Source organism: Colias croceus, chromosome 22, assembly GCF_905220415.1.
Source record: "Colias croceus chromosome 22, ilColCroc2.1".
In the NCBI taxonomy this organism is placed as follows: Eukaryota; Metazoa; Arthropoda; class Insecta; order Lepidoptera; family Pieridae; genus Colias; species Colias croceus.
Window position 1 is genome coordinate 3,208,916 of NC_059558.1, and position 11,990 is coordinate 3,220,905.

General features: G+C 32.2%; 1 protein-coding gene across 1 annotated transcript; it reads left to right on the forward strand.

The window, feature by feature from the left end:
• The first annotated feature begins 2,818 nt into the window (after window positions 1-2,818).
• Window positions 2,819-11,317, forward strand: LOC123701838 (glutamate--cysteine ligase regulatory subunit). The gene is made up of 6 exons (XM_045649420.1): window positions 2,819-3,009; window positions 6,097-6,367; window positions 7,787-7,930; window positions 8,942-9,058; window positions 9,726-9,911; window positions 10,533-11,317. The coding sequence occupies exons 1-6, from the start codon at window positions 2,914-2,916 to the stop codon at window positions 10,688-10,690; spliced, it is 972 nt and encodes a 323-aa protein (XP_045505376.1). The 5' UTR covers window positions 2,819-2,913; the 3' UTR covers window positions 10,691-11,317.
• The last annotated feature ends 673 nt before the right edge of the window (window positions 11,318-11,990 follow it).

Consider the following 11,990-nt stretch of genomic DNA (forward strand, 5'->3'; position numbering starts at 1 on the left):
TTATCATTACTTTTGGATCAACCTAGTACACATGGACAGTTTATATTCAGAAGTTATTATTTTAAAAGAACTCCAAGGCGAATTGTTGAATAACAAAGATTTTATGCAAAAGTCCACTGCAGAAAAATGGCAATTTATTTTAAAAAAATGTCCTAACGAATTTGTTTGTTTAAAAAAAATGATTAGCTATATTATACTCTCTGTTCCCGCCACTTCAGCATTTACTGAAAGAGTCTTTTCGGTCATGAATGTGAAGTGGCGGGAAGAGAGAAACCGAGCTTCATTAAAAATTAATTAAAAATGAGCTCTTGAAATAAATTTAGATTTGGAATGTTTGGATTCATATAATTCATTTAAAAATAATGAAAAATTCTTAGGTACTGCAAAAAGTACAAAAAAACACATTTTAAAAAATATTTATTTACTCTTTATACATCCAGCACAGTGGATTTCTGGTGGTTTCAGAGGTCTCTTCTGGTGGGTAGCTTGATACTTCGGTGGCAACACTGGCAGCCTTGAGCTGACGTACAGCGGGGATGGACCGTGAATATGCGTCGTGCATCGTGTATGACCTTAGCGGGACGTACGTCAAGATGGACCGTGAATAAGACGCTTTAGTTTTTGTACATGAGTTTGTTGATAAATTGCCAACAACGTCATTCAGAAGCATTGTTGGATGAGACAATTATTATTTATGCTAAATAAACTAAGTATCTGAACCAATTATTAAAAAGCGATACTCCCTGATTATGGGTAGTCACCATAATAAAATTGTAGCAACTCTCACTTTGTCAATATGGCATGTGTGTCAAAAAAATTGCGTCGCTTCGAATATTTAAGTTAATATTGTTGCTTATTTAATGAATATTTTCCGAATATAAAGAATGCATTGTATTGTGCAAAATTGCAGAAGTGTTTGGACACCAAATTCTGGCATAGAATTTCACAGGCAAGTGTATATACTCCTGCATTTACCTGTTTAGAATCATTTCAATGGCAAAAATTGTCTAATTTAGCATCATTTTAGTAAGCAGTCATGTTAAATTTGTTATTTCCCTAATAATTTATCATTTTTCAACAAGTTTTCAATAAACAGATTTAACAAGTAAGGTAACCATGATGACGAGTTTTTATGGATAGCGAAGAGAATATATTGTAATAACAATATTATGATGAAAATTTAGAACACCATTTTAGAGATTGTTACTAGTAATGAAACAACACATGACATCAATATTGCACTCACATGTAGTTATAAGATTGTTCGTTTTTACATTGAAATTTATACTTTTTTAACTTACCTCATATTTTTTTGTTTTACGTATTTCAGCTTTCCAAAAAGTAAAATAAAAAGAAATATATGTGCCCATCAAGGTTACTGAGGATTACGACCCAGAAAAAAATACCTTTTGAAAAATAAACTTTGTAAAGTTAGCTGAAATTTGTGCAAGGCTGCTATAAACAGTTTTTCTTTGATGATTCTGGCTTGAAATTGACCCGTCGAAGCAACGCGTTTAAAAAGAAGATCTGAGTAGCTAACAATTTGGTAAACAGCATCTGATGCAAAACACAACTTTCCTCTATTTACAAAGGATGTTAATGCTATAATTATATCGGTTCATATCCAAGCTTTGTAGCCAAAAGTTATTTATAACTATCATTCTATACCAATTAAAATTGTATGTACCTACCTATAAAGTATGACCATAATATTATAATATAAATACTGTTAAAAATATATGTCGTTATTATTTATAGACCATGATTTTTAGTTTTTTCTATTTTGAAAAATCCTGAATTTACAAACCAGCGTGGTCACTCGACAGAAAGAGACAAATAACATGACTGACGTCATTGAATGTCATAGTTTCTTGTTTCAAGTTAATGGTCATAGTGCAATCTCCAGTGTATTAGAGGATTTATGCTTCTTGTATTTGACAAATAACTATGAGCTATGCTCAGGAGCTATGTCATTAAATAATTAGGTATAGTCTGTTATTGAAATTATAAATCTGTGTGTGTTGCTAAAAAGCCGAAAGTTGTAAAAACACGAACACCTAGATTTGGTAGATATTTGTTTGTTAAAAAAGCTGGACTGGCTGTACACTACCTAAAAGATAGAACTTAACCATATTTAGGTAAAACTTCTATTTCCCATAAAAAGAAAATCTCCATAAAAAGCAAAAGATAAAATCAAGTCAAAATTTTTTATGAAATTTGTGTTGGTCTTGGTTTATTTTTTTATTATTAGAGAATATTTTCTATTGTTAAAATCTTATGTACGACCTTGTGTACGACAATGTGCAGTGGGACCACTAATCAGCTTTCAAAACAAAAAATCATCAAAAAGCTTAGTTCCTAGTTATCGGACTTTCATGAAACTAAAAGAAGAATGAAATAATAAACAAAGTGAGGCTATCGTGAGGCAATCGTGAGGCTAGTTTAATGTATACCTAACTTACGTGTAACTTTTGCCTTCTACCATTATTGGCTCCATGCTTCTACGAAAAAATAAATAAGAAATTTATTTAATCTGTAGACCTGAGTAGTAACTAATATCTGTTTTCTTCTTCCACTTTACGCTGTCAATACTTAATTGACAGTAGGTACCTATCTAATTTCCTTGAATTTTTCAAACATTTTAAAATTTAAAAGTCATGTTTATGTCCGATTACAACTTTGTGTAAATTATAATGTAGAGTAGTCAAGGCCAAAGGCACTATCTATTTCGTCACACTGCGTTATAATGAATTATGTTTAACATAAACAGTTGATAAATTGTTACTACATCTACAAGCAGTTATGATTTACCTATGTGATAGTGAGCTATTAGTATTTCAGTGTATTCTGTTTGAAACGGTTGTATAGGAATTCAAGTATTGAGTTAAAACGTATTAAGTTTATTTGATAAAAATGTTAAAAAGTGCTTCAAAAGTGACAATAAACACTGGTAATGTGTTAAACCTCATTGATATTAAGAAAAAGGCTGGGCAAAATGTAACTGAAGAGGTGAGCTAACTGATTAATTTCAATCAACTAAATCGTGTTTTAAAGAAACCTTAAACAATTTTTAACACTAAAAACCTAGTTTAATATTCACAATCTGTGTGAAGACAAAAAATATTGTTTGATAAAGATTATTTTAATTAATTAGTAATCTATGACATAAACACAATGATAATTGGCATATGACAGTTAAAAAAAGTTCATGGTTTAATTTTTTTTAACCTAGTTTCAGTCCTAGTTAGATGACGTTATCAACAAACAAAGCAAATATTTTTATATATTTATAATCTAAATGGAGGCAGTGAACTACTGATATTTATTCAGAACTTAAAAAGGCCTTTAAATGTTATCTATAAAAAATATATTGTTTTTTTTTTCAAACTGCTTTGCGGTTTATAGTCAAACTTTATCTATCAACAAATAGAAAGTTAATTATTAATTAATTTCAGCATTTCATTAGCTTATTTACATAAAGATAAATAAAAATTTACAAGTAAAAGTAGTAAACTGTCAAATTCTGAAACTTTTTTATAAATGTAAGAAATGATTTTCAAAGGACAATACAATGTGAACTCATCATCATCATCAGCTCACATACATTTCGCTGCTGGGACACGGGCCTCCTATGAGGGTACAGGCTCCACCAGACTGGCCAAGTGCGGGTTGGCGGACACATGTCGGATTCCTCACGATGTTTTCCTTTACCGTTTGAGCAGTGGTGATGTTACAACATGCGTAGATAAATTGATAAATTAATTTATTTCCTACGTGCTCCTCTGGTCTCAAACCCCAGACTTATCGATTCAAAGTCCGAGGTCTCACCACTGAGCCACCACTGATTTTAATGTGAAATGTGTTTAATTAAATGAATATTAAAACTGAATTTTCTATTTGACTCTACAATCAATCTACATATAGAATCAGAAATGTATTTTTCATACACCTAAATGATAAAGTAATGCAGAAGAATCTATGCGGGGACTGTATTAGTTATTATAAAAAATGAACGGGATAGAAAATTGCATAATGTTAAATGGCCGTGTTGTGTTGTGAAGAGTCGTGTCCCTGTAATCACTTCGTTTAATCGAAGGTTTTAGTATATAATTTATTAGGTTTAGACAAAGCGGGCGAAGCCGCAGGCGGTAAGCTATTTCCCTATAATTGTATAGTATTTGTATAAAGTCATTCATGCGTTAAAATGTTTATAGATATTGTTTCATTTGTTTCCCTGCTCCGGTATGCCCCGTCCCTAGCACGGTGTAGCGTGAATCATGCTTTAAAATGTCATGCTTACACTAATAACTTGAGATTTAAAAAAAATGGTTTCAATCTTATTAACACCTCTTTTCATAGTTAATCCACATATCAAGAACTAATAATAATAATGACACATATTTACAAAGTGCGCTCATGTATCTATTGTGCAATATATTATTATGTATGTATTCAGTATATCACAATGACTTGCATGAATTTGAACGAATGGATTATCTATGTGTACAAAGGATTGAGTTTAGTATCTCCATATACATATAACTAAACTACAGGAAATGATTTATCAGCAAATAATTTTATTAATTTATATCAGTAGAAAACTAAAGTGTCAATTTTATTATTAACTAGCTGTCCCAGAAAATATTGTTCTGCCCTATGGCTTACTTATACCTTTTTCGTGTTTTCTCTCCATAAGAACCTTCCGTGTGCCTTAACAAAAACATAAAAAATATAGTTGAATTGGTCAAGCCATTCTCGAGTTTTAAGCTGAGTCACATATAAATGGTCAATTAATTTTTATTATCATTAATCAAATAAACAATAATTGTGTTTGAAATGGCAACATAATAATTAAGTAAATGCCCTATGTGGTACAAGAAACTAAGGAATCCATACTAATATTATAAATGCGAAAGTAACTCCGTCTGTCTGTCTGTTACTCAATCACGCTTTAACTACAGAACCAATTTGCATGAAATTTGGAACAGAGATATTTTGATACCCGAGAAAGGACATGGCTACTTTTTACCCCAGGATAGGTTTTATCCCACAAGAACGGGAGTTCCCGTTCCTGTGGGATTTTTGGGCACTGCGCGGGCGCGGGCGAAGCTGCGGGTGGGAAGCTAGTATCTAATAAAACCTATGAATTCATACCTTGGCCTCGTTGTTGATTTTTAAACATGTTACACAATTTGAGGTATCATATTATCATAACAAGGAAGTTGTAACGTAAAATACTTCTGTGTAATCTATTGACAAGTACTGATACGTATTATGAAAAGTAAAGATAAGTTATTTATAGTGTATACATAATCACTTACATGGGAGGTGCATATGATTAGAGATTTATTTACTTAACTAATCTTATTAGTAAAATTACTAACTTACATTTAAAAAGTAAATAATTTATATGTTTAAAGAAGTTCTATGTCAAGTTGTTATGTTTAATAGAAAATATTCATCTCGGGAACTAGTGGTCCAATTTGAAATATTATTTCAGTGAAGTTTAAGTCATAACAGGAACATAATCAACATATTTATTGAATTAACAAATTAATAACCATATCTCAAAATTAATATAACAGCCAATAAAAAATAGTGAATTATATACCTCTGGCTTTTGTAAAATATAGACATACCTCTATCCTCTTATCTGACTTTCTGAAAAGGAAAATACACCTCTTTGATAAGTCAAGCAAAAAATGTCCTTCCAAAATAGATCGGCCATATCATATCAATCATTGCTATCATTAAATAATCTATCATTAATTAGTGCGTGATTAAAAATTATAGATTAAACAAATATTTCATATCATAACAACTCCTACATATTGGTCCTTCGAGCCGGATTTGCTTGTTAGTGAATTGAAATTGAAAGAATAATGTTGCGTTGTATTGAGATGTTTTCGAGTTTTTGAAGTGAAACTTCAATAAGCACGTTGAGAATAAAATTTCAAGGTCGCATCATGGCAATAACGTCACGTAACGAAAGGCGACGATTTTAGTATATATATGAATCTTGCCAAAGAAGTCCTTCTGACAATTGTGCTCAGCAAACACTCTTTTTAAATTGTAATTACGATTTTCGCATTCCAGCTTACAGAAAGCATCAAGCTAACACTATCAGAATGGGGGACACAGAACGGCCAGCCAATGCAAAACGGTACAACAGAGTCGAAGGCGCCATCGGAAAACTATATGGTTTTATCGACTTCAAAAGCGTCAGAAGCCGTAGTGAACATTACCCGACAGCATGACGACGTACAAAACAAAATGGCAGAGGAGGAACGCAAGAATCTGAAGATTGGTGTGAAGATATTCATCAATGAGGATAGTACGGCTGCGTTGATCGAGTGCTTGGAGAATGGTGAGTGACTTGGTTGTCACTACATAGTACCCTATAAAACAAAGTCGCTTTCTCTGTCCCTATGTCCCTTTGTATGCTTAAATCTTTAAAACTACGCAACGGATTTTGATGCGGTTTTTTTTAATAGATAGAGTGTTTCAAGAGGAAGGTTTTAGTATATAATTTATTTGGTTTTAGACAAAGCGGGCGAAGCCGCGGGCGGTAAGCTAGTTTTCTATAAATGTCTTCCGTTTTGTTTACGTAATGATTATTAAAGCAATTAATTCTAGTGTTTAATATATAAACTACCTCCTTAAACGGGCCCGGGTTACTCTGCATTAAAAATATTAATTTGATATACTAGGTACTTCATCTCTTTTTAAATCGTTAGTTTTTGAGTGAAATCCTTCATGGAATCGTTAAAAAAATATTATTCAACCTGGGTGTTATCTGTCAAAAGTTTAATCGTAAAAAAAAAACAAATATTTTTTTTTTGCCTAGATCCAAACCTGCGACCTATCTATCCAAAGTTGATTCTAAGCAATAGAGTCTAGACGAAGGAACCATATTATCAATGCAGCAGATTGTTCTAGAATCTAGATTACAGTAATTAATTGTTATGAATGAAGCAAGCAATTCATCTTGCATAATAAGACATACAGTGTACATATTGTACCTTGAATAAGTCATTATGTTGAATTAACTATATGTTCTTTGTTCATAAAAATGTTCAATTAAAATTCATAAAGTATTTATAATTTGATTTATTGATATTTGGTTAGTTTGTTAATAAATGAAATAATTTATTGTTGTTTATTAATTTAAGTCTTTAATAACTCAGCCCCCAGAATCACAGACACAATAGAAAATCTATTGTGTCGTGGTCCTCCGATCTTGCTCAATGGGATAAGTAATTTTTTAAAATACATTTTTTTTTTTATGAAAATGTGATCAATTTTGCATTCATTCTATTTAAAGAAATTTAAAGATTTAATTTTATCGAATGGTTTAAAGTGCTTTGAACAGTCGCATTTGAAATATTGCTCAAGTATATAATTTGTACTTGACGATTTTAGTTGAACAATTATCATTCATACTTCGAAGATTCCAGTTGCTTAATGACGCAAAAAATAGGTTAGGTTATACAAAAACCATGATAAAATACGTCAGAACAAAGACTTGTTTGTACTTTGTATATTTTATATTGCATCTTTTGGCGCATTTCATTTTAGATGCTGATAAATTAATCTCTCAATCTGCAGTACTTAAGATGATCTGATTTGGTTTTATAGCCTTTTTATAAGAGAATATTTTTACTTCAATTATTTAAAACCCAAATTGAATAACTATGGGCAATTCATCCCTAAAATTACCACCATCCAAATTTCTTATATATTTTTATATAACATTTTATTAATATATACTTTCTTTTAATTTCAGTATTCACGGCACTTCGAACGGAGTTTATTGAAAACGTGATACTGTCTTATAATCCTGACATTACGCATAAGGAAGACACGCGTGATGATACCGTGAAGAATGCGTTCACTAAAGCATCTCCGATTTCTCTGGGCAGTAATGTTGGTGAGTAAATTAAAATTATAATTTGAAAAAATATTGAAACAATGTTTTGCCGGTGGTATTGTATTAAGATTTAGAAGGTTTTGTTAGCTACAGAATCAAGGCCTCCAAAACTCTACCCAGCAATTATTTTTCATACAAAAGTTATTTCAGCAATTTTACCGAAAAAAGAAACCGATAGCATCTAAACCTTACCTAACTTTATTTCTACAAAGTTCTGTCTATCATAAAATAACCTCATAAATATCTGCTTCAAAAAAATTTTGAGTCCACGAATCGGCAATGAACGTTTCTTTAATATGTAGCGATTAAATAAATGCCTGTTATACTATTAATAGAAGCCTATTAAAAAGAGATTGGAAGGTTTTTCGTTTTATCCCTAGTGCCCATTGCTCATGGTCGAGGTGAACGAATACTGTCCAAAATTTGGCATTTCGTGACGCGATGTCCAATACAGATCTTGCATTATTTGATACGATACTTCAGAGGTAAGAGAATTATTTTTCTTATCCTCTGTACCTATATTTACAGTGTATGCTATTCTGTTCTGTTATATTCCATAATAATACTGCTAAAAATGTATCGGGAAAATATAGAAGGAGGAGGAAATATTATTTTTAAAATAATAGAAAAAGTTCAATGACGAGGCGGGATTCGAACCCGCGTCTTTCCGCCATTCCGAGGCGACGCCTGACCAACTCGACAACCCGTGATCCCGCCAGGAGGTCTTGATTCTTGATGATAGTTAAATCTTGGGATATTTATATCACTTCATGTACAAAAACACATGTCATATTTATAGATTCCATATAGATTTTCCAATATTTTGCTTACTATCTGTTGATTAATAATAATAACATTTATTTTGTCACAAATTATTTTTCTTTTTCTTACCTTACGCCTACTCATTTTACCAATTTTTACGGAAAGTAGCCATATCAATTCTATTTACGTAAAAAAATCTTTTTTATTGTTATTTATATAGAGTTTAATGTCTTTTTCTTGATGTTACAGGACGCATTCCGAGTACAGAAATGGAGGCGGACAGTGAGTCAGATGCCAAGAAATGTGAAGCTATTCTGCCCGGTATCAAAGTATTGTGGGCTGTTCTGGAAGACTATGTGAAAGATGGTAATCATTTAATAGATATTTTTGAGAATAAAGACTTAATTATAGTAGAATAGAGTTCAAATCTAAACTTCAAATCGAAAGCTTTCCTATTAAGTATTGAAATATTTTGCTTTAAAATTGATATTTGCAATTATTATTAATGAATGTTATGGTGCATTTACATGTGCATGGAAATAATTCGTGTAGTTTTGAAAATCGCTACAGTTATTCCTTGATATGTCTAAAAGATCATATCCGTTAGCATAAACTTAAAGATCGACACGGGGGTGGGGGGTGAGGACGTCAAATTCATTTTCCTTCCTTCCTTGTGTGGATGATTTTGACAATGTATCGCGAAGCCACTGATCAGCTTGACCTTACCAGATATCTATACACTGTTCAGTTCTGTTCAAATCAGCCTCGTGTCGTCACTTAGCTCGTTACAAATGCCTTATTATTAAGTATTAAGCCGAAATGGACTATTAGCGGAAATAATTCGTGTAGATTTGAAAATCGCTACAGTTATTTTTCGATATGTCTAAATGATCATATCCTTTAGGATATACTTTAGGAACTACACGGGGGATGGAGGGGGTGGGTCAAATTCGTTTTCCTTCCTTGTGTGGATGATTTTGACGATGTCAGGAAGCCACTGATCAGCTTGATACTAATTTTCTTGGACCACAAGGGCGTGTCCAGCAACTGGGTGTGGCTGACGTGGGCGGGGGCTGCCTGTACAAGCTGCACGCGTGGGCCACTGTGAAGCCTTCCATAGCGCAGATCAACTTGGCCTCGTGCTGTGTAGTCCCGCCATCTTTACATGCTTTCTGCAAGGCGAATGATGTTCAATTGCTGACGCATGCTGATCCGCCAGGTGAGATTTTTTTTTGTATTTTTTTTTTTTGTAAATAAATTTTAAAGGTATAATTTGAATACAGATAAATTAACTTTCTTATGCGTTTTTTTTAATTCCTTTCTTTCGCATTTTTAATTTTAATGTTATGTAACTACGTCATTATAAAATATAGACTTTAGCGACAGCGGGCCACGATCGCTAGCGCTCTCTTTTTATAAGTTATTATTGCCAGCATAGAGGCATAGACTATCTATATTTTTGTAGCAAATTAACCATTTTTTTTCTGGAAATAATAGCACATACGTTACATTCATACTGTATCCTACTAATATTATAAATGCGAAAGTTTGTATGGATGTATGGATGTATGGATGTTTGTTACTCTTTCACGTAAAAACTACTGAACCGATTACAATGCAATTTAGCACACATATAGAGGGTAACTTGGATTAACTTAACTTTGGATTAAAATGGATAGTTTTTTATCCCGGAAATCCCACGGGAACGGGAACTATGCGGGTTTTCCTTTGCAAACGCGGGCGAAGCCGCGGGCGGAAATCTAGTACTACATATACGGTTTATCCGAACACTAAAAATTGAAATAAAAATATCTTTCTATCACGTTTTTATCAATTACAGATCTACTATCAGTAGCGGCTGTGAAAACGCTAACAGACGCAGGAATCGGTTGCAACAACTTGGACTGGTGCGCTCGATACCAAGTGCACATCAAGTGTCGCGGTGTTCTAGCGCTCAAGGGCTATGTGTGTAAGGCCACCGTGGGAGAACAGAAATAGAACATTCTAGAAGGCTCTCGAACGTTCTAGAACAATATGGAAACGTTGTAAAATGTTCTCGAATGTTCTAGAATGTTATGGAATGTTCTATAATGTTGTAGAATGTAATGGAACATTAAATAATGTTCAAGAACGTTCTAGAATGTAATAGAACGTTGTACAATGTTTTCAAATGTTTTAGAATGTTATGGAATGTGGTACAATGTTCTCGAACATTCTTGAATGTTGTAATATGTTCTCGAATGTTCTCGAACGTTACGGAATGTTTTACAATGTTATCGAACGATCTGGAATATTGCGTAAAATTTTAAAATACCTTACATGTTTTAGAATGTTCTGAAACGAGGTAATGGTTATATGTTCTAGAATTTTCGGGAAGATTTTAGAATGTTCGCGTATTGGCTGTGTGTAAAACCATCACAAAAGAATTATGTGTTTACAAACCAAGTGAAGTGAATCCTGACACACTTAATATATTATAGGCGAGCAAATGCAGTATGGTCCTTGAACATTCTATAGCAATTGTAATATGTATTCTGGAATATTCTATTGTGACTGAAATTGTAACTGAGAAGGTAATACAGGGTGTCCCACTATTGGTATACTCAGCGCGAAGGGACTTGTAGTTTTGCATACACTGATCACGTAAAAAATACTTTTATACAAAACTGCGTCTGGAATTTTATAAGTATTTTTTACGTACTCAGCGTATGCAAAACTATAACCTCCTTTGAGCTTAGTATACCAACAGTGGGACACCCTGTATATTTAAGAAGATTTGACTAAGGAGTGAGATTAGTTTAAGAGATATAACTGTGTTGTATGCTAGTTAAAGGCAGAAATATTCCAGATATACAAGGAAATATTCCAGAACAATATAAAATGTTCCAAAAAAACCTGTGCAAGTATAACATTGTCCAGACTTAAAAAAAATAAAACGAAAAAAATGCAAATTAAGCAAATGTTACGTTTTGTAATTTAATTTAATAAATAAAAAACTATTTAATATCTAAAATAAATATAGATTCCTTCATTGAAAATGACTCTTTTTTTAAAGTCGGTTAAAAACATGGAAGATGCTTGCATATTATGTGTTTTAAAACAAATTTAAATGAATACTTATTGATTAGTACTATTATGTTTATACTAGTGAGTTTATTATAAATTAAAAAATATTATTTAATCCTTCATATTAATGAGCTTTTGTGTTAATATATTTAACTTAAAAATTGGTGCTTGTCCATAAAAAAACATAATGGTATGAAATAGCAGAATCATAATCATTCCTTCATATTATGTG